The sequence below is a fragment of the Dendrobates tinctorius genome, unplaced genomic scaffold (genome assembly GCF_039654945.1).
Source record: "Dendrobates tinctorius isolate UK_male_01 unplaced genomic scaffold, ASM3965494v1 ptg000107l, whole genome shotgun sequence".
NCBI lineage: Eukaryota > Metazoa > Chordata > Amphibia > Anura > Dendrobatidae > Dendrobates > Dendrobates tinctorius.
Genome location: NW_027361775.1, coordinates 23,680,001 through 23,703,491, shown reverse-complemented (window position 1 = coordinate 23,703,491; position 23,491 = coordinate 23,680,001). Strand labels below are relative to the sequence as shown.

At 47.2% G+C, this 23,491-nt stretch overlaps 1 protein-coding gene across 2 annotated transcripts in view; it reads left to right on the top strand.

Moving 5' to 3' along the window:
• Positions 1–23,491, top strand: part of DVL3 (dishevelled segment polarity protein 3) — a 155,212-nt gene that overhangs the window by 33,892 nt on the left and 97,829 nt on the right. For both annotated transcript variants that reach the window (XM_073589264.1, XM_073589266.1), the window contains exons 2-4: positions 5,099–5,168; positions 7,551–7,672; positions 15,902–16,008. In XM_073589264.1, coding sequence (XP_073445365.1) covers positions 5,099–5,168; positions 7,551–7,672; positions 15,902–16,008 — 299 coding nt within the window. The remainder of the gene's footprint in view (positions 1–5,098; positions 5,169–7,550; positions 7,673–15,901; positions 16,009–23,491) is intronic.

The following is a 23,491-nucleotide window of genomic DNA, read 5'->3' as shown; positions in this document are numbered from 1 at the left end:
TCAGTGCAGTGGTTGGGGGGAAAAAAAATAATACATTAGGCAGACGGCAGCGCTGTAGCATGATATGGGTGATAATATGCATATTCGTTTTTTTACACACTTTGTGTAAGAAATTTTTTCTCAAACAAAATGGCACTTGCGCATCTATTGCTGCTGGCGCCATTTTGTTTAGAAAATAAAAAATTCTTAAAACTATATGCGTAAATAGAAGAAAAATAGGCATATTCTCCCCCGTATCATAATAAAATCCAAATTAACCAACAACCACAAGATGAATTTCATCAATCCAGGTATCATTTTAATCAGTATAACAGCGCCGACCTGACGGTGTCTGTAGTTTACCGAGCACAATTTTGCTGACAAGTTCACTTTAATACAAGCTCCATTACAATGAATACATATGGGGAAAACCATCAGAACATTGCTGTTGCAGATAGGCTTTCAGACTTACCACAGTAAGGGTAAGTTCACACTAGGCTTTTTTTCTGCAGCAAAACATGATCTCTTGGCAGAAAAGAAGCTTCAGGAAAAAAAAAGTTTTCCTTGCAGTTTTTGTGCTGCTTTTTTTTTTTTTTTGTTTTGCAAGCTTGATTTGTCTATTGTACATGTTAAAGTTTAATGTTGAAAAGTCCTATTCTATAGAATTGTGTTTTGGCACAAAAAATGCAGGAAAACCTCATACCTGCGCTTTTGGTGTGTGGGTTTTTTTTTTTTTCTCCTCCTCATCACCTATTCATTTAAATGACTGAAAAAACACAAAAGTGACAATGCTCCATTGGGCAAAAAACAAGCACAGCGCAAAATCCTCATGACAAAAAAACAAGCTGTGTGCATGAGACTTCTGGAATCTCGGACTTTGGTGCTGAAAATTTGCATTTAAAGCTGCATAAATGCGTAGTGTGAACTTAGCCTAACATTTGCAGTTTTGTACTAATGCAATGACTAATAATGCTTCTAGTGATTTTAATGAAGAGTTTTGAAATCTGTGTATGAATCTGCCATAAAATTCTTATAATGTGGCCTCTACGTGGGTCTTGTTCATTGCTGGCACATTTTCTGACTTACTGTATATTACAATAACTTCCCCCAAACCCTGTCAAGCATAGCTTCTCAGTGGTTAGGCTGCTATTGTATGTTCTAGTAGTTTTAACGCTTTCCCATTGCTTTTTCTTGTGCAAACTGGAATAGATCCCAGAAAAGGGGAAGGAGAAAAGAAAATGTACATGGAGCCATTTGGGGTACAGAAGGCTTGTGGACTGGCAGATTGTGTTGACTTTCACTGCTTGGTGATGACAGCTGGCCACAATATGCAGGGCTTTCTCTATAGATCGTTGAACAAAACACAATATACAGTATTTTTTTATATATATATAATATATTTTTTTTATATAGTGCCATTAAACTGATGAGTATGTTGGCATATTCTTCTGGAGATACTCCAGAGTAGAGATGAGTGAACCGGAACTTAAAAATTCAAAGGTTTGTACTAGACTCCAAACACAGATTTTTCTTGGGAGTCCATTCTAAACTTTGGAGTTCCAAGGGAAGTTTGGGAGGACTGAGAGAGAGAGACTGGGGGACACAGAATTTTCTGCCTCCAAAGTTCAGGTCCTCATTGACTTCAATGGGGTTCAGGTACAGGTCGGGTGCCGACTATAGTCATTTTGATACTGCTGTGCATAATGTTAATTTTCTTTTTTCTTTAGTCTAAAACTAAAGTCTAAAATGTGCCTGAAAAAGGTGTGCAAAAAGACATTTTAGGACCGGTACTGCTCATACACATCTGCACATCTTTAACTGGGGTTTTCTGGTAAAAAAAAAATGTAGAAAGAACCCTATAGAAAACCAATTTTTTTTTTCTCATTTGTCAATTTTATTGATGTTGCTTTTGTGTGGAGCTTTTTTTGTCCTTGAGAACTTACCCGTTGCTTCTCTTTCCACATTGAAGAACAGCCCCTTGTCCTCTTTAGGTGTGTTTTCCCATTTTAAATAAACGAGCAGCTTCTTCAGAGTTTTTGGATTTTTTTTTTTTTTCCTCGTGTTTTCCGGACCAGAACTCGCTCCAAAATCCACGTAAAAGAAAACTGAACATTCCCTTTGAGTAAAGTTGCTTCCTAGCTATTTTTACACTTCCAAATGTAAATGACAGTGAATTTGGATTTTGTGTAAACTTGGCTACGGTTCAGCATCATATAGTATCTGGCATACATAAAACTGCAGACTGTTTGGTTTTCTTGGAGGCCTGACAATAAGGATTCATTCAGAGATATCCAGAACCACCCAGACAAGGAGAACAGCTGCATTTGTCAGTAGTTATTGGTCATTAGGCTATGTTATAGATGGTGTGAAGCGTCGCCTGTGTAGCATCCGGTTACGTGCATAGGTTGGTTATTCTGCCATGCCTATAATACATCAGGGGGTATGCGGAGTCTGCACCGTGTGTGGGCTGCAGTGACAGCAGGTGGAAGCAGAACACTGTGCAGTCATGACACCCCATGTTTTCTGCGTTTCTCTGCTGCTTGTGCTATTGTATGTTCCACATATACTGTATGTTCATGTCATAACCAAGTTAATGGTTCCTGGCCGTCACATTAAAGGCAAGATTCTTACATCTGAGAGCAATAGCCACCCTGTTACTATGTATGCTCCTCTGCCACGTAGGTTTGTTCAGCTGTGCGTCCAGATCCACTGTTGAAGCGTCCACCCTTACCAGCAGGAATCCCTATACTTAAATCTGCTTTTATAGTGTTTGGGTATTCCCGGTGCGGACTTTATTCAGAAGGTTTATGTTATTGGGAGTGTCTGCTGCTTTGCCTCTACAGACATCTGTTACTGTCCCAAGGGACTGTAATTGGGTGTGTAAGTCCCAGAGATGCCTGCTATATGATTGCAGGGACATTAAAGGTCACGACTTGAAGAGCATCCGAATCCTATCCCCTTAATATGCCATTTGGTTTTGTTTATAGCGCTGATTCCTCTTTTCTTTTCGGCTGCTGACTGGGCTGATGTGAAACACATTGCTTGGGATTTTATCCTCCGTATATCCGCAGTGCGCTACTGCTGGAAGATGCTTGTCTTGTGTGTGCATTTCATTTATTAGTTTCTTGTTATTCCTCATTTGTTCTAAAAGGCTTTCATTAAAGGGGTGGTCTGGCACCTAGAATATATTTTCTAAATATCTATCCTTATACCCTAAAAACGCTTACAGTTTGCTTTCTTACCCAAGATCGTACACCCTTTCTTATCTAGCTAATCCCTAAATTTGTTTTCTTTTTTTCTTATTTTCTGCCTGTGATGTCTTGTTTGCAAGGAGTCTCAAACGTGATGTCACTCCCCATATCTTCAGTCGCCCATCCTAAAACAGAATATCATTGGGGGGCAGCTTTGCAGTTACTATTTTTTTGCATCGTTGCCCTCTGATAACGTCCTGGGTGATGGACACTGTGGGAGAGCCGAGTGCAGCACTGGCACTCGGCATCTAACTGAAAGAAGATGTCTTCAGGTGCCGGGCATAGAAGCAGTAAGTGACACCAGCACCTCACTGAAATCATCTTATGGTGGCGGTGCTTATTTCACTGCTTTTATCGCTGTCCTTTACTGGCGATTCATGTGCGGGCGGTGCTAGAAGCTGTGGTGAGACATTTCTGGAAGATCTGCTTCAAATACTCAGCGTCTGCACATACCCTTAAAAGGGTTGACCAGGCTTACCATGAAAGTCTGCAGTCACCATGTGACTGCAGACTTGTGAATCCTCACAGTGCTCACATCATGTGCTGTCAGGATTCTCTCGAGCCGATGGCGAGAGAGTAGTCATACGACTGCAAGTATGAGTTATCCATACTCCTATCCACATTCCGACTAGAATTGCTTGGCCTTGCTGAGTTGACTTGCATTGATTGAAGCTGCACACGTCTGGTTGTAATTTGGTTGGAAATATGCATATTACTACTTGCGGTCACATTACTGCTCGGTCTCGCTAGCAGCACAGGAGAATCCTGACAATGTGCCATGTGTGGATTCACAAGTCTGCAGTTAAAATAAACTTGGACAACCCCATTAAGCTCCTAGTCAATTCAGCAGCATGTTGGCTTTGTGTCTTCTCAAATTATTGTGGATGTTGGAACTCCGTAAAGTGGTTGTCCGCTATTAGGACAACCCCTTCTCATACCCCACACTTGACCCTGATAAAATGCAAAAGCCTATACTCTCCTCCCGTGCCAGCAGCATTCTTGCAGGGTCGGCACTCGGTCTCCCTGTGGATCTCTTGCAGTGTTATGACACGTTACCCTGGCACCTAATCAGCGCTGATTTCACTCTCTGCCTTCAGACAAATTGAATTTGAAGAGGAAGTCAGAGATCGGCTGCAGCCTGGATTTCCTCTCCATGTTCAATTTGTCTGAAGGGGACAGTGACGCCACCGCTGATTGGGCGCCAGGGTCATGTGTCACAATAACCGCACAGGAGCCCTGGGGCGTGTGAGTGCCGGCACAACAGGTGAAGCTAAGCTTTTTTTATTTTATTTGTGGCCAAGCGTGGGGTATGACAGAGTTGTTCAAGGAGAATTTGTCTACTCTCTTGCCATAGTAAGTATTTGTCTTCCAAATTAAATACCAATTTTGGGTCATATTTTACAATTCATCATTGTTTTGTTGCGTAGTTATTTCTCCTGAAAACATATGTATGATGTGGCATATGGGAATAAACATTCCACTGGCGAATATGAGGTGTGCGCTCATTGTCCAAATGATGATTTTGTAGGGAGTTGTCCTTGTCACTTGATTGCGCCCCCTCTCTAATTCCTCCTAGAAAAGTATTAATAGATAACTGAACATTACCCTTTTCACTAGGGCTGTCCTTGCGGTATCCACACAATACTGGCAGTGTGAGATTGTGTAGGCACATGTCCTATTAAAAGTATTGGTATCTGTATATCCTAACATTTCCAGAAGGAATTACCGAGGAATGGCATTCTACAGAGAAGGTGATGTAGCCAGTGCCAGGGGCACATTTTGCGGTGTCCCATACTACGAGGCACGAATATTCATGTTTCACATAAATCTTTCTCTGTGTTCTCAGTTCTTCATCTGTTTCTTGGTAGGGTGGTGAAAGAAGAAATTTCTGATGATAATGCAAAGCTGCCATGTTTTAACGGAAGAGTTGTATGCTGGGTAAGTAATGTAACATGCCCTCTACTTTCCTGCTTCAGTACTTACATGTATGTCACAGGCAGGCATCCCAACATACGGATGGTATATGACAGGGTTCCCCAACTCCAGTCCTCAAGGTCCACCAACAGATCATGTTTTCAGGATTTCCTTAGTATTGTTCAGGTGATAATTGCATCTCCTGTGCAATACAAAGGAAATCCTGAAAACATGATCTGTTGGTGGGCCTTGAGGACTGGAGTTTGGGAACCCTGGTATATGATACCCGCTGGATGGATGATGGCTTCAATCCTGACCATTTTATCTTTTTCTGCATTCTAATGAATGTTGATTTCTTGCTGCTCATAATTGGAGGATGTTGTGTTTTTTTTTTTTTTTTTTTTTTTCCTGCCCCTATCAGCGCCCGTGGGATTATTGAGGCCAGCTATGACTTCTTGACAATGTCACTTAGGGCATGCCTTGGGTAGGATGCCCTGACAGATGCCGGAGCATTTTACATGTATAGGCAGTAATATGTGCTGTCATACAAATTTACCTTTTTAATGCATTGTACCCCAGGAAAAATATTCATATAAATTTTAATTCTACCATATATTTATCTGAAAATGATGCCTAAAATATTCTATGCAAAATAACCAGGTAAAGCGATTTTCTAAAAGTTATACATGACAGAATGTAAACATTAACATTTTTTTTTTGTTCTTTAAAGGGAATTTGTCAGCAGGATTTCTCAACCCAAAGTAGTTTTATGCGCTTGTAGCTCTTTTACCGATAAGTCCAGCAATATCTATATATGGTCAGTCCGTTCCTTTGTTACTGAGATATCAGTGTTTGAATTGATATGCAGATGAGCCTGAAAAGCGGTTTGTAGATCTGAAGCCTCTGTCACTCCAGCTCTATTCCCCACCAAGGGTTGCCTCCTTCTGCTTGGCTGAGGGCTCCTTTGTCTGAAGTCACATCATATAGAAACTGACAGTCGGGCAGGGAGTAGAGCTGAAGTGACAGAGGCTTCAGATCTGCAAATAGGTCTCCCCTCATTAGCATATCAATTAAAATGTTAATTTCTTAGGAATGGAGGAACCGAATGACCATGTAGAGATATTGCTGGATTTGTCTTTTAAAGCGCAACATGCACTTATGGGGTTAGGGGTGTAAAATTCGCCTGACGGATTCCCTTTTAAGACCAAAAATGGCTGGTTCGTCAAGGGCTTAAGCATATTGATTCTATAATGCTGTAGATAAACCCCCAGTCCAACCTGAAAGATAAGGAAAATAAGTTTTATTATACTCACCTGCAGGGCGGGCCGGTCCGATGAGTGTCGTAGGTCCGGGTCTGGCGTCTCCCATCTTCTTACGATGCCGCCCTCCTGCTTCTTCATTGCTCCCTGGCATCGCGCTCCTGCGCTGGCATAGTTATCTGCCCTGTTGACGGCAGAGCAAAGTACTTCAGTGCGCAGGGTAAGGTCAGAGAGGTCCTGCGCGCTGCAGTACTTTACTCTGCCCTCAACAGGGCGGAGAAGTACGCCTGCACAGGAGAGCGATGGTGACAGGTTCCCTTTTAAGCATGTATAGAAAATAGAATTAAACAAGAATTCTGGAAAAAAAAAAAGATTGAGGGGAAGAAATAAATTGGGTGACACATTCCCATTAAATCTCTTGTAGTCTTCCAAATTACCAAAAGCTCCCTTGATGCTGGCATGCCTTTCCGGGCCTTCTGTTATTATCATGTGCTGCTTCAGCTTTTGTTTCTTCCATTGAATCCTTTGCTCCATGCCTTTTTGTCTTTCCCTTACTTGGCTGTCTTCTTCCTATCTACATACTTGTGCTGTGAGTCATGGTGTGCACCAGGTCTTTCTACTTTCAGAGAATGGCTGACCACAGGCTCCTCTATCTTTTTGGTCTATAGGTCAGATGAGGTAATAGGATTTCCACATCTGGGATTTTAACCTGTAATTCTAGAAATACACTGGACCTTTATAGGGGAAGTAGCGGCCCACCAGAGTCGCATATCGGGGTACTATGTGTTCTTAGGTGTAGGTATCATGTTTGTGTCTTTTATATATACACTTATTGATATAATTGTTTGTATTTTCTTTAGTTAAAATCAGCAAACAAAACAATTTTTTTTTTAATATGAAAATATTAACGGATTTAAAGAACTGAGTGTACATGATAAAACCCGGTATGTAAAACTCCAGCAGCCGGCTATCTGCCTTACATCAGGCTGTTAGGGAACAGTTAGGAATTTTACCACCTGTAGTCGTATGTTTGGGTGTGTCTTTCATCACACGGTGGCAGTAGACACTGTTACAGCACAGACGGCTGTCAGGTTTACAAATACTGTTTGTGTGTGGTCACTGCTAACGCTTCTCCCTGTCTCTACAGCTGGTGTCTGCAGACGGTTCGCAGTCTGACGCAGGCTCTGTGTGCGCTGACAGCCACTCTGATTTGCCACCACCAATCGAGCGGACAGGGGGCATTGGAGATTCGCGTCCTCCGTCTTTTCAGTGAGTATATACATTTTGTTCAAATCAATGGCATCTTGATTTTGCAAGGCTTTTGCCAACGAAGTAGCACAGACAGCCCTATGGCCTTGTGTGTAACCTGTAGCACTGTTATCCTGTTAACTACCTGATTCTTAAGCTTTTAATTGTTTTACCAATTTTTCCTCTAGTCTCATATTTTAAATTATTCAATTTTGAATTCAACCCTTTAACGCAAAATTACGTAACTGGACGTCATTGTGGGGTAACTGCATGTGGAAGGGGTTAAACCCCTTCACGACATCTGCCATAGGTGTGCAGCGCATGTCGGAAGCTGGTGTATGGAGTGGGCTCACGCATCGAAGCCCACCCCATACCCGGCAGGATATGGATGTGTATTACCGCCAGGACCCGCCTCTAACAATTGCAGGTGGGGTTGTGCTCCGCTCGCAATTAACTTGTTAAATGCTGCTGTCAATCTCTGACAGCGGCATTCAACAACACGTCAACGTGTGTGTGTGTCATTGACTACGCCCATCAGCGCGCCCGTGATTGATCACGCGTCGCCGATGGGTTGTCATGTCAACTGTGGGTCAGTTGATGACCCCCATGCCTGTCACTACCTAGTGCCTTTGAAATCCAGCCTCTGGCCATGCTGCAATGGAGACCGTGATTTCTGCAATATGCAGTGATGCTGTAACATTGCTGTATATAGTACAAGCAATCGAATGATTCCATTTTCAAGTCCTGTACGGGGGCTAATAAGACCAGGGAAACGTTAAAAAAAAAATAATTATAAAAATATGAAGAAAAATCATAAAAGTTCAAATTGCCCCCCCTTTTACCCCATTGAGAATAATGCTTTAGAAAAAGATACATGTGGTATCGCCGCTTTCAGATATTTCTGATCTATCAAAGTATAAAAGCAATTGCCATATGTTTCGGACTATAAAACGCACTTTTTCCCCAAAAAATTTGGGAGGAAAATGGGGGATGTCTTATATTTCGAACGCAGGCTTACCGGGGGGGGTTGCAGCAGTGGTGTAGCAGCGGAACTGGCGGCAGAGGTGTGGCAATGCTGAGGCTCGGTGTCGGCAGTGTGGAGTGCACCTGAGCAGGGTCCCTTCCTCAGGATGCCAGCAGCAGAAATGTGTCAACTCCGAGGTCTGGTGTTCACGGAAAGCAGAGCCGAGTGCATCACCGGTTTCCCTGCGTCCATCTTTCTGAAACCGTGGGCCTCCGTAGGCGGCGCGTGCGCAGATTGAGATCCCTGCGGCCCTCGGGTTCAGGAAAATGGCTGGCGGAGGCCGCGTGTGCGTAGATTGAGATCTTGGCCGCCATTTGACTGAAGCTGAAGGCCGCCGAGATCTCTATCTGTGCACACGCAGCCTCAGGAAGATGGCCGATGATGCACTCGGCTCTGCTCACCGTGGACACTGGACCGCAACGTCACCACGTTTCTACCTCTGGCATCCTGAGGAAGGGATCTTGCTCCATGCTCTGCCTCACCGCCGACACTGGACCCACAGCATCGCACCCCGGGACTGCAGCATTGACCAGTTTTGCCGCCGCCGGCTTCCTGAGGAAGGGACCATGCCTCCTGTGACCCCACTTTACCACCGCCGGCCCTCAGGTAAGATACCTTAAATTTGTACAATAAGACAGACCCCATCTTATAAAAATCTTTTTTCTGCTATTTTCCACCCCAAAATTTGTGGTGCATCTTATGGTCCAGTACATCTTATAGTCTGAAAAATATGGTAACCCAATTGGTGAAAAATTGCAAGAGCTCCAAAATTGCATTTTTTGGGGGTTTTTGTCGCCGCATTTCCATAAAAAATGCTTTAACAAGCGATGTCACATCCATCCCAAAATGCTACTAATAAAAACGTAGTCTCACCCCGCAAAAAAAAAAACCATCCCACAGCTCCATCGGCTGAAAAATAAAAATGTTCCGGGTCTTTGGAAAATAAAATGGCAACACAACTTCCCAACTTATTTTTATTTTTTTTAACCACCAATAAAGTAATAAAAAAAATGGACATGTTTGATATTGCCATAATCATGTTGATGAGGAAAATCATATTGCATGGTCAATGTCAGAATTGTTTTATTTCAAAGCTCTTGGAATTTTTTTTTTCCCTTTTTCCAGTATACTATGTGGTAAAATGAATGGTGTAATTAAACAGTACAACTCATCTCGCAAAACAACAAGCCTTCTTATGTCTGCCCTGGTCAGAAGAGTAGGAAAAAAACGGAAGCGCAAAAACAAAAATTGGCTGTGTAGTGAAGGGGTTAAAAGCTGACATCTCTCCATTTGTATGCGACATCGGCCAACAGCAGAGGCCAGAGCTGGACCATTTAAATGGCTCCGCACTAGCTTCCATCACCCCCCCCCCCCCCCCCCCTTTCCTATGCCCCGATGGATTACAATGGCAGCCAGCGGCCCACTGAGGGACCCTGTTGCTGCCATCGTGGTACTTCTGTCTGTACAGCTCAGCCAGACTGAGCTTCAAATGGCACAGCGATTTTCTCTATATTCTGGAATACTATAGTATTGGAGTATATTATGTAAGCCATCAGACAATCACATGTTCATGTCACGGAAACTAAAAAATAATGGAAGAAAATGATGTTGGGGAAAAAAAAAACATCTGTTTTTTCTTTTAAAAATAGACATAGCAACTGTGTGTGTTTCCCATTCTATCAAAATGTAAAATTGACCTGATCGGTAAAATTCGTACCAGGAAAAAAAATAAATTAAAACACAAAATTGTGACTCTTCATTTAATCTTTTAACTCCCTAACAAAAAAAAAATGCTTTAATACTTGACCCACTACAATTCGTCCTGTAAAAAAAAAAAAGCCTCCTTTCCTATGTCAACTGAAGAAAGGAAGGTAAAAACGAAAATTGACCATAGAGGCAAAGACTTAAGGGCCCGTTACACTAAGCGATATCGCTAACAATATCACTATAACGTCACTGGTTTTGTGACGCAGCAGCGATATTGCTAGCGATATCGCTATGTGTGATACTTACTCCGACCGCTCCCCCGCTGGTTATCGCTGATCGCGTGAGAACGTCCTGGGCAGTTTCTCATCGTCAGCTTCCTGCTGTGGAGACAAGCGACGCGTGGATGCGGGCGGGAGGACGTCTTCATCGCCTCGTCTGACAGGTAAGTAGCGACCGCCGACCGCTGCTGCATCGCTGGTGAGATCTGCCTGTTTGGCAGCTCACTAGCAACCACTTAGCGATGCACCTGCGATCCTGACCGGGTCATATCGTTGTTGGGATCGCTGGTGCGTCGCTAAGTATAACGGTACCCTTAGGGTCCCATTTGACTTAGCGACGCACCAGCGATCCCGACAACGATACGACCTGGTAGGGATCGCTGGTGCGTCGCTAAATGATCGGTAGTAAGCTGCCAAACAGGCAGATCTCTTTAGCGACGCAGCAACGATCCAGCGATCAAACAGAGCGATGCGTGCTGGTCAGCGGGACGCCGAAAACGAAAATATGGCCCATGATCAGCGATATCCAGCAGGGTGGACGGTCGCTGCTGCGTGTCACATGTAGGGAGATAGCAGTCGAGATTGCTGTTGCGTCACAAAATCGGTGACGTATTAGCAATCTCTCTGTGAGACGGGGCTTTTAAAGCCTTCCCATCCAGATGGATTTTTGTATTTTGATTTTTGTATTTTTTTTTTTTTTGTTCTGCTAAGTCTTCCGAGAACCATAAGTTTTAACTTAATTTTCCATTGACCTAAGCATATGTGGACTTTTTTCTTTTTTTCTTTTTTTAGAGACAAGTTGTAGTTTTGAATGAAATTATTCATTTTACCATACAGTGTACTGAAAAAGTTGAAAGAAAAAATTCCAATTGTCCTAAGGTGTGTGAATACATACACAATTTAGATTAAAAAAAAAATTCAGATCTTTGCAGAAAATATATATATCAAACATTGTTTTTCTTTTACAGACTTATTGTTTCCCTGTACGGTCAACTTGGATGCTTTATTGATTTATGACTATAGGTTGCATCAGATAGAGGTACACAGAGAGACTGTAAGGCCGGGATCACCCATGCGAGGAATACGGCTGAGTCTCACATGTTAATACCTGGCACTGCCGCCGGCATTCGGATCAGAACGTGCGGCTGCATAGCAATACATGCAGCCGCACTCTCCGCTCCTGATTGCTGGTGGCAGTGCCGGGTATTAACATGCGAGATTCGGTCGTATTTCTCACATGTGTGATCCCAGCCTAAAAGTTAAAAACTCCCTGTCAGACCGTCGTGGCAGGCTGACTGACAGATTCTCAGTTGGCTCATTCTGTAGGCTGCAGTTTACAGTGAAACACAGGAGGCTATTGCAGGCAAACAGTACAAAATTTTAAATGAAACCCAATTGCAAAAATGATTCTTAGCCCCAAATACAAGAAAGAAAACAAAAATTGTTCCTAAAGGTGGACAACCCCTTTCATAAAGAAGTTTCTCCCCTAGTATCAGTGTGGAGAAAGGCTTTTGTTATCAGTCAGCACTGTGTGTGACACTGTATTTCTCCTATACTGCACAGGTCTGCTCACATTTATACCTTAGGCTAGGTTCACATTGCGTTAACACAGCCCGCTCAACGCATAGCGTTGACGGGCTGGTTTAAGGCTATATACCCACGTATGCAGAAAATTCCTAACTAAAAACCGGACTCCTCCCAGGAAACTCGCTTTTTTTTTTTCTGCGCGTTTTTTGTGCATTTTTTCCGGAGCATCCCCAGTCTCATAGAATATAATTAGAAATGCGGCTTTTTCCGCAAAATTAATAAGCATGCTGTGTTTTTTACCGCAATGCTTTTTTTGCTGAAAAAGCGCGTCAATATGCACAAAAAGTGCAGAATTCATTAAAATGAATGGGATTCTTCTTGTAAGCGGTTTTGCCAGTAAAAACGCTTAAACGTGAAAAAAACGCTTACATGTGCACACAGCCTAACGCTATAACATAACGCGTTATGCTATACCGCTAGTGTAGATGCTCCATCTGCGCTAGTGGTGACTGAGCCTCAGACCCTGCAGCCTGCGTCCAAGGCTCCGTCACTGAATGATGGCTCATCGCGAACGCATGCCGCTTTACGGCATGCGTTGCGATGTGCCCGACAATGGGGCTGAATGGCAGCATTAACAGACTGTGTTACACCGCGTTATACCGCGGTGTAACGCAGTCCGTCTAACGGACTGCTAGAACGTAATGTGAACCCAGCCTCATTGACGAGGGACTCGTCTAGCAAAAGTGATTATCCTATATGGGCAATCCCTTTATCTTATTTTGGTATCGGTGTGGCTTCTTTTCACAAGACCACATGCAGTGTGTGTGGTTTTTTTTTTTTTTTTTTTTTTATGGCATGGACACCTGCGTAATTTTTTTTTAACCAGCAGCGGGAAAGCCGACAACTGGGGCCAGATGTTTATAACCTGAGAAGGGGGTAATACCCATGGAGCATCCCAGGCTATTAATATCAGCTCATAGCTGTATACGTAGCCTTTACTGGCTACTAAAATGTAGTTTCCCTCTATAATTAATTACCAGCAAAGGCCATACAGACAGCTGTGGGTTGATATTAATAACCTAGGAAGGAGCCATGGATATTGCGCCCCCCCCCCCAGGCTGAAAACATCAACTTTTATCCGCCCCAGAAAAGGCACATGTATAAAATGTGCCAATTCTGGCACTTGCCCTGTAGCGGGGTGGCAAGTGGGGTAATAGTTAGGGGGGGGGGGAATTGATGTCACCTTTGTATTGTCAGGCGACATCATGTCCGGAGGATCGTAATGGTGACACGTCTATAAGTCGTCCCCATTACTAACCCCATAGTCATATTGTATAAAAACACACACAGAAAAGGTCCTTTAGTTGAAATCTTAATTGCACCATACTTACGACATCGTCCATTCCACAGACACCATTTTCTCCTGCGAGAGAATTAAAATAAAAAAATCATAGATTGTAAGCTTGCGAGCAGGGCCTTCATTCCTCTTGGTATCTGTTTTGATATGTGTCTGCTACGCTGTAATGTCTCTTGTCTGTACAAGTCCCCTCTAAAATGTAAAGTGCTGCGATATGTCTGCACTTTAGAAATAAAATTATTATTATATCCTTCACCTCTCCGTTGTTCTGTCCCACGAAGTTATCCATGTCTAGAGGGTAAAGAGGTTTCAACCTGAACTGTGCCAAGATGCAAACGTCCAGGCTGAGAGCTGCTGATGAGTGAGCTGCTGCGAGTGTAGCATTAGTGACTAGCAGTGAGGTCACTGAGGCTGCGTTCCCAGCATGGCTTAACTGCAGTGACCTAGTGAGATCCCCGCTAGCACTGTGAGAAAGTCGCTTGGTGCAGAGACTAGTTCAACACAGTTCATATTCACCACAGTGAAATTCTCCCGGTGAATTCGCCTCTGTCCTGTTCCACTTTCTCACAGTGCTAGCAGGGAATCTCAGAGGTCACCACAGTTCAGCCCTGCTGGGAGCTCATCCTCAATGACTGGAGATAACCTCAATGACATCACCGCTAGTCACTGCTTTGCTCGCAGCAGCTCATTCACCAGTGACTCTCATCCTGTACGGTCGCATCTTGGCACTGTCCAGTTTGGAAATTGTTTATCCCCCAGAAATAGATTACGGCGTGGTAAACAACAATGATGAGGTGTGAAATAAATATATATATATATATATATATATATATATATATATATATATATATATTATTTATTTTGATTTATTACAAGAGACAAGGGCTTCGGTGGAATTAGGTGTTAGTTAAGAATGACCGGTATTTTAAAATAAAAGTGTGTTTTGTTTTATTTCTAATAGGCTTTATCCTGGATGTGTTTATTTACCATTACCAATTATAGGATTAGTAATGCATAGGTGTCTTAAGCCCCCATTACACACTGCGATATCGCTAGCAATATCGCTGTAAAGTCACCAATTTTGTGACGTTGCAGCAATATTTCTAGCGATATCGCTGCATGTGATACTTACCTCCGACCTGCTCCCCCGCTGGTTATCGCTGATCGCGCGAGAAGCTCCTGGACCATTCCTCGTCGGCGACTTCCTGCTGTGCTTCCTGTGGCGCTGACGAGCGACGCGTGGAGCCGAGCGGGAGGACGCAGGATCGCCGTGTCTGACGGTTAAATAGCGACCCCCGTCCCCAGCGATGTCGCTAGTGAGATCTGCCTGTGTGGCAGCTCACTAGCGACCACCTAGCGATGCACCAGCGATCCTGACCACGTCATATCGCTAGTCGGCATCGCTGGTGCATCGCTAGGTGTAACGGTACCCTTATAGACACCGCTCCTTTACTAAGGCGTGGGCTTGATATCACAGCTGGGCAAATAGCCAGAATTGGCTCATCTTAAAATGCAGGCAAAGACTCCCTTCAGCCGCTCCTGCTCTTAATGTTAGCGGCAGCATGCGTCGGCTGATGGGAGCAGTAGTCCCATCAGCTGACCCCAGTGACTGGAGGTAAACTTTATACCTCCGATCACAGCTGTTGGCTTACCTGGTCTTTTGACAGGATGGGAACCGCGGCTCTTACTGGCGGGGATGGTTTCACCACCGATCAGAAGTGGTGTTTGCCGCACTGTCATGCACATGACAGCGTGGCAAACACTGTATTGTCGGGTCCCCCATTCTAGTGAATCGGGTTCGCTGCTCGGTGTCTCTGATGGATGACAGGCTGTATGGACGCATCGTGCAACCATGCAGCCTACCATCTAGAGGTAGCAGAGCTGACTGTGAGGTCACATCCTGCTGTCCTTGAGTTTTCTGCAGCAAATACGCTGCAAAAAAAGTCAACCTGTTTATTTCCAGCGGTTTTGTTACCATCCAAGTCAAGGGGTGAAAAATGCTGCAAAAATTCTGAAAGTGACATGCTCTATGTAAAAAATTAAAAAACACAAAAAACAAAACTCAAAATCCTGATGACAAAAAACCAATGTGTTTGCATGAGATTTCTGAAGTCTCATAGGCTTTCCTGTTACTGTAAAAAGCAGCTGAAAATTAGCATAAAAACATAGCAAAAAACACCTAGTGTGAACGTACCCTAATAGAAACAAGTCACCACTTCTGTATTTTCACCCACTCCTGGTTTTGGCTTACAAATACTGAGGTAAAATACTGACCATGTAAATGTGGCCTAATACAGCAAGCCTCAAAGTTTGAGTTGTGAAATTTCCTAATTTTTTTTTTCTCCTTTTCTTTACAGTCCAAACACTCGAGGAAGCCAAGAAAACTTGGACAATGAGACTGAGACGGATTCTGTCGTTTCAGCACAACGAGAGAGGCCAAGGAGAAAGGAGACATCAGAACATGGTAATTTCACATATCAAACCTCTTTCATACATAGGTTGACTTTTTTTAATAACTGTGTTCTTGTGTTGCTTCCCAAGACCACAAAGGCCAGCACGGTATGGAATGGGATTCTATAAAAGCTGGTTCACCTGGTGAGCTTGAAAATGTTGTAGTTCCCTGGACCTGCGCATAACTTCAGTGTGGCAAGCCATGCTAGCAAAACATGGATTTTTGTGAGTACTCACCGTAAAATCCTTTTCTCCGAGACGCTCATTGGGGGACACAGAGACTGTGGGTGTGTGCTTCTGCCGTCTGGAGGCTGACACTAAGTATACAAAAAGAGTTAGCTCCTCCTCCGCCGCATACACCCTCGCCCCCAGACCGGGCGTAACTCAGTTTAGTGCATAAGCAGTAGGAGAACGCGCCTTAAACTCAGGCAAGAAATTATACGTCTGAAAAAGGGACCACCCTGATCCTTACATAAGGATTTGTATAATTCAAAATAAACAGATGCCAACTGGCTAATAGGGTGGGTGCTGTGTCCCCCAATGAGCGTCTCGGAGAAAAGGATTTTACGGTGAGTACTCACAAAAATCCATGTTTCTCCTTCGTCTCATTGGGGGACACAGAGACTGTGGGACGTTCTAAAGCAGTCCCTGGGCGGGATCTTAGCTCACCCAATCCATGCTATTTTGCGCCCCTGATTAGAGGTGCGCAACTGCTGCCTGGAGAATCTTTCTTCCCAGGCCTGCATCCGAGGATGCCTGGGTATGTACGTTATAATGTTTGACAAACGTATGCAAACTGGACCAGGTAGCTGCTTTGCACACCTGTTCCGCTGAAGCCTGGTGTCGCAGTGCCCATGAGGCACCCACTGCTCGAGCCGAGTGTGCCCTGATCCCTGCCGGAACCGGCGTGCCACTGATTTGATATGATTCTTGGACTGTCAGACGAACCCATCTGGCCAAAGTCGCTCTGGACGCAGCGTGTCCCTTCCGCCGCCCTTCTGGAATCACGAAGAGAGTCTGTCTGGCGGAATGGCGCTGTCCTTGTCACATATCTCCTAAGGGCTCTTACCAGATCCAGGGTGTGCAATGCCTTTTCTACCCTATGCACCGGTGCCGGGCAAAACGAGGGTAAGACAATGTCTTCGTTGATATGGAATGCAGAGACAACCTTCGGCAAGAAGGGGGGAGCTGGCCTTAAAACTACTTTATCCTTATAAAAAGTCAGGAACGGCGGTTTACAAGATAAAGCCGCCAGTTCCGAAACCCGCCTAATAGATGTTATTGCTACCAGAAAAACGACCTTCCTGGACAGGTAAGGTAAGGAGACTTCTTGTAACGGTTCGAAGGGAGGTTCCTGAAGGGCCCTGAGCACTAAGTTCAGGTCCCATGATTCCATCGGTGCCTTATAGGGGGGTACTAAATGTGCGACCCCTTGCATAAACGTCCTAACCTGCCAGACCGAAGCGACCTTTCGTTGGAAAAGCACCGACAGGGCCGAGACTTGCGTTCTGAGCGAACTCGGAGCCAATCCCGCGTCCAGCCCTGCCTGCAGAAAAGCCAGTACGTTGGGGATCGAAAAAACCAGAGGAGCCACACCGCGATCCCTACACCAACGGAAAAACACTTCCCAAGTCCGATGATATACCTTCGCCGAGGAAGGCTTTCGGGCACTCACCATCGTGGCCACCACATCGCGCCTGAATCCTGCCTGTGTTAACAGCCAAGATTCAATGGCCACGCCGTCAAACACAGGGCCCCTAAGTTCGGATGGCAGATCGGCCCCTGGGACAGTAAGTCCGGCCGATCTGGGAGACGCCAGGGTACGTCCACCAAGAGTTGAACCAGATCTGCATACCAGGCCCGCCGAGGCCAGTCTGGGGCCAGCAGAATTGCTGGAACCCTCTCTCTCCTTATCTTTCTGATGACTCTTGGAAGCAGAGGTAGCGGGGGGAACAAGTACGGGAGCCGAAACTGGCTCCACGGAAGCACCAGAGCATCTGCTGCGATTGCCTGCGGGTCGAGGGATCGAGCGACGAACCTTTGAATCTTGGCGTTCTCTCTGGATGCCATAAGGTCCACGTCTGGTGTCCCCCACCGTTGGCAGATCTGTTGAAAAACCTCGGGGTGCAGGGACCACTCCCCTGCCGCGACCCCCTGTCGGCTGAGAAAATCCGCCGCCCAGTTTTCGATTTCCGGAATGTGCACCGCTGAAATTACCACGTGGTTTTTCTCGGCCCAACGCAGTACCAGCCCGACCTCGCGCATGGCTGCCTGGCTGCGCGTGCCCCCCTGATGGTTCACATACGCTACCGCTGTAGCATTGTCCGACTGAACGCGCACCGGCCGGTTTGTCAGCCAACGCTGAAAATGTTGCAGGGCCAATCGTATTGCCCGTATCTCCAGAATGTTGATCGGGAGAATTACCTCCCGAAAGGACCACCGCCCCTGGGCTGGGTGACTCTGGAAAACTGCTCCCCAACCCTGCAGGCTTGCATCGGTCGTCACCACCAACCACTGTTCCGGGGGAAAGGGTTTCCCCTGAACCAGAGACGAGTCGCGAGTCCACCACTGGAGTGACCGTCGGACCGGTGGAGACAAACTGCACCGATGATTGAGGGAAAGCAGCCTTCGGTCCCATGCTGACAAGAGCGCATGTTGAAGCGGACGGAGATGGAACTGGGAAAACGGGATTGCCTCCATCGCCGCCACCATTCTGCCCAACACACTCATGCCGTACCGGATGGATCTGGAGCCCGGCTGAAGAAGGTTCCGTACCCCCTGTTTGATCCTTTGCGCCTTGTCCTGAGGGAGGATCACCAGCCCCTGGGAGGTGTCGAAAACCATGCCTAGAAATACGATTCTCTGAGCCGGAACCAAGGACGACCCAACCTAGGCGGGCCAGGGTATCCAGAGTGATACCGACATTCTCCTGGCACGCCTGAAACGACGGCCCCTTTACCAGAAGGTCGTCCAGGTAGGGTAGTACCGTTATGCCCCGAGCATGCAGGATGGCCATAACCACTGCCATTATCTTTGTAAAGACTCTGGGGGCAGTGGCCAGACCGAAGGGCAGAGCAACAAATTGGAAATGTCGCCCTCCGGTCGCAAAACGCAGGAACCTCTGGTGTGGAGGAAAAATCGGGATGTGTAGATATGCATCCTGCACATCGATCGAGGCCAGGAATTCCCCTGGATCCATGGCTGAAATGACCGAACGGAGGGATTCCATCCGGAATCGCCCGCCTGACCCTGATAAACTTGTTCAGGATCTTTAAATCCAGTACTGGCCTTACTGTCCCGTCCTTTTTGGGGACTGAAAACAGGTTGGAGTAAAAACCTTGCGTCTCTTCGCTTTTCGGCACTGGGACAATGACCCCGTTGCGCTGTAGCGTCATTATAGCCTGCAACAGACCTTCCGCCTGCGATTCTGTTCCGGAGAGCCGGGAACGGAAGAAACGCCGTGGCGGGAGTCCGACAAACTCTATCTTGTACCCGGACGATATCAGTTCTGCCACCCAAGCGTCGCGTGCCACTGCGACCCAAACGTGGCTGAACCTTAGTAGGCGTCCGCCCACTCTGTCGTCCGTAGGTACGAAGTGCCTCGAGTCATTTTGCTGGAGGCTTTTGTGATCTGGCCCCCCTCGCTCTGGGCAAACGGCCCCGGCCTCTACCCAGCAGATTGGCCCTGTAAGAAACTTGCCTTTCTCTAATCTGACCATCATTTGCGGAGGTGGATGCCCTGGCCGAAGTCCACCTCCAGGAGCTACGAAAGGGCCGAAAACGCCTCTGCGTCTGCCTGAATGCCGGCCAACTCTTCTGCTGCGGTAGAAAACTACTCTTCCCCCCTGTGGCTTCTGAGATAAGTTTATCAAGCTTTTCACCGAACAATCGATTGCCTTGAAAAGGCAATGAGGTCAAGGATTTTTTAGAGATAGAATCCGCTTTCCATAATCTCAGCCATAATGCTCGCCTTACGGCGATCGCATTTGCTGCTGCCACAGCAGAACACTCGGCCGCATCCAGAGCGGCGCCGACGAGATAATCACTCGCTCCTGATATCTGATTTGTCACCTCCAAGATTTCCGCGGGCAGATCCCTGTCTTGGAGGGCCCTATGCAGAGTGTCTGCCCATGAAACCATGGCCTTAGCCACCCAGGTAGCCGCAAAGGAGGGGGCCAGAGCCGACCCTGCTGCCTCATACACTGAGCGGGCAAGCCCCTCTATGAGGCGATCAGTTGGGTCCTTAATAGAAGAACCGCTGGGTATCGACAATAGCGATCTTGATGCTAAATGTGACACCGGTGGGTCCACTACTGGCGACGCCACCCACCCTTTATGGAGTTCAGGAGGGAACGGATACTTTGCTTGCAGCGCCTTTTGCATTGCAAAGCGCTTATCCGGGTGTTCCCTATGTTTCTGGACTAGCTCCTCGAACTCCGGATGTGTGGCAAACCTTCTATGCGGACGCCTGGTTTTCTTGAAGGAGACCTTGTGACCTGAGGCCGTGGACACATCATCCTCGATCTCTAAAGTCTGGTTGACCGCCTCAATGAGGCTGTCCACCGAGTCCTGGTATCCCAGGCTTTCTGGATTCCAGGCTTCCTCTTCCTCCTCCTCGCCCTCGTCCTGATCGCTTCCTGAGCTTGGCGACAGGGAACGAGATGCCCTAAAAATAGCCGCCGACTCCCCAGAAGGCCCGGCCGACGGAGAACGAGCTCTTACCATGAGCTTGTCTGGTGCTGGAGCGGCCCCTAACGGACGAAGGGTCCTGAGACGTGGACGAGCTGTCTTCCGCTGGCAGACCACCATCCTTGACCCTGCCCGGGCCCCGAAGGGACTCAATTGCCTTCGTAAGGGACATCATAGAATGCGATAAAGACACTGCCCATTCTGGGGGGTCCTGACCCCTGGGCTCTGCAACAATGGGGGGCTCCTGGGCTCGCTCCGACTCACAGGCTTCGCAAAATTTACCCGGCTGCGCCTTAGGCAGCCTGACCCCACAGGAAACGCAAACAGCGTATAGGAAAGAGTGAGCTTTCCCTTTGCCAGACATATTGCAGGGTAGGGTAGGAGGAGGAGGGTAACCCCTTCCTTGACAACCAGTGCGGCACTCGAAACGGGGTTGCACTCACCCACCGGTAACGTCCCCCCTCTTCCACGGGGTGCTCTGGACGCAGCGAAAAACCCTGAGACGTGGACGAGCTGCTTCACGTGCCGTTACTCGCCGGGGGCACTGCGGTGCACCTTGGAGAGAGGCGGCGGGGCTTCCGACCGCACTCCGGCGAGGAAATGGGAGGGGGGGCGGGAGCCTCTGGTCACTGTGCGCGCCCGCCGCGCTCCCCGTGCCGCCGGAAGTCGGTGGGCGGGGCTTCCGGCCCCCACCGGAAGCGGCGGGCGGGCCTCGCGCGGAACTCGCGGCCCTCCCCATACAGCGGGGACCGCGGCCGCCGGCGGAGCTTCAGCCATACTCCGGCGGGGACCTGCGAGGAGGGGGAGGAGGGCGCGCGCTCCCCGGACACTGCGCGCCCCCCGGGCTGCCGGAAGTCAGTGGGCGGGGCTTCCGGCTACCACCGGAAGGGGCGGGCAGGCCTCGCGCGGCCTTGCGGATCTCCCCATACCGCGGGGACCGCGGCCGCCGGCGGGACTTCTGGCCGCAGAGCGTCTGCTGCCGCATGTGGAGTCCCTTCCGCCGCCCACTACTCGCACCGGGTTCCACCGGGGAGAGAGTCGGGCCCCGTGAGAAGAAGTAACCCCGTCGGGCGGGGGAACAGACAGCCCCGCGGCGCCTTCTGGAGGGTCCCGTTCCGGGGGGTGACCCTACAAACAAAGGTGAGCCTGCCGCCGGGGGGGCTCTCTTGGGGTGCTCTCAACCCCATCCCTGGGCGGGGAGGGGGAGGCTACTGGGGGTGGATGCTTCGATCCCCTGGCTCACCTGCGCCTCCAACTGCACCCCTGGTGTCACTACCTAGGGGTGGAAGGGGCCAACCTGAAATCCCGCGTTGCAGGAGAGGAACAAAACGTGGAGTCCGTTGGGGATCGCCCATCGCTCACACGTGCTCGCCCGTTGTAGCTCATGGGGAAATCGAATCCTCTCATCAGGATGCGTTGCCCCTCTTTACAAAATAAAAAAGAAAAATGGTTGTCTGGGGAAAAGTCCCAGATGTGTCCCTCGATGCGGGAGAGAAAACACGTGGAGGACTACTCACACGTGGTCGCCCGTTGGTGATTTGGGGAGATCGGACCCTCTCTATAGGATCCGTCGCCCCTGTCTTATCTTCAAAGAAAGGGAAAAAGAGGAAAAAAAAAAAAAAAAACCTAGTCTGGAGCTCCAGACTGCGTGTGCCTCCATCAGACACTAAGCAAAAACTGAGTTACGCCCGGTCTGGGGGCGAGGGTGTATGCGGCGGAGGAGGAGCTAACTCTTTTTTTGTATACTTAGTGTCAGCCTCCAGACGGCAGAAGCACACACCCACAGTCTCTGTGTCCCACAATGAGACGAAGGAGAAAAAAACAATTCTAGAACAGTTTCTTTTCCAATTCCATGGCCGTAATCAGTGAGACTAGTGTAATAAATGCATGTCTCTATATAGGTAGTGCATATCTTCTACTTTTTATATTAACTTTCAGCTTCATGTATGGGTTAGTAGTTTGCCCAGCAGGATACTCAACCCGCACCTCTACATTTGGGGTGATCGGGACTTTTATTATGGGTCAATAAAAATGGTTGTTCCTTTTATCCTCCAATTGTTAGTAGATTTAATTATCTGCAATTTGGCTACATGACAACCACCTCATGCATGTAATAAAAATATCTATCATGTGCACTGCATATGCAAAGAATGCAGACCGCTTATAAAACCAGGGATAATACTACATCCTGATGGTGTGAGGTTTTTAAGTTGAAAAACAATTAAGGTTGCACTGTGATTTACCAAGAATGATTACTCTAGAACAGTGGTCCCCAACCTTTTTTGCACCAGGGACCGGCTTGAACCAAGACCATTCTTCCATGGCCCGGCAGGGCGGGGATGGAGGTGTGACAGGGGCGGGGCTTTGGTCATAAGGGGGCGTGGCTATGGACGCGGTTGTAGTTTAGCAGTGCATATTTATCATTTAATTATAACATTTTTAATGTGACTCAACTCACCATAGGTTTTGAATGAGTGGGAGCACCTGGCTTGTTTCTGTTTCAGTGGGAGCACTGGGCTACTTCTACTGATGACCGTCACTGCTAATGATTGGAACCTACAAGGAAATGGAGCATTGAGCACTTAAGAACAATTGTACTGGAGTACTGTACATGCTGATTATTTTCTAATCATCAGAAAATGTATGTGTGGTTCCCCCCGTCCAGCTCTGTGTGGCTCCCCCTGTTGTATGCATGGCTCCCCTGTCCCATCCTGTATACATGGCTCTGCTCCCACTCTCCCATCCTGTATACATGGCTCCGCTCCCATCCTGTATGCATGGCTCTGCTCCCACTCTTCTATCCTGTA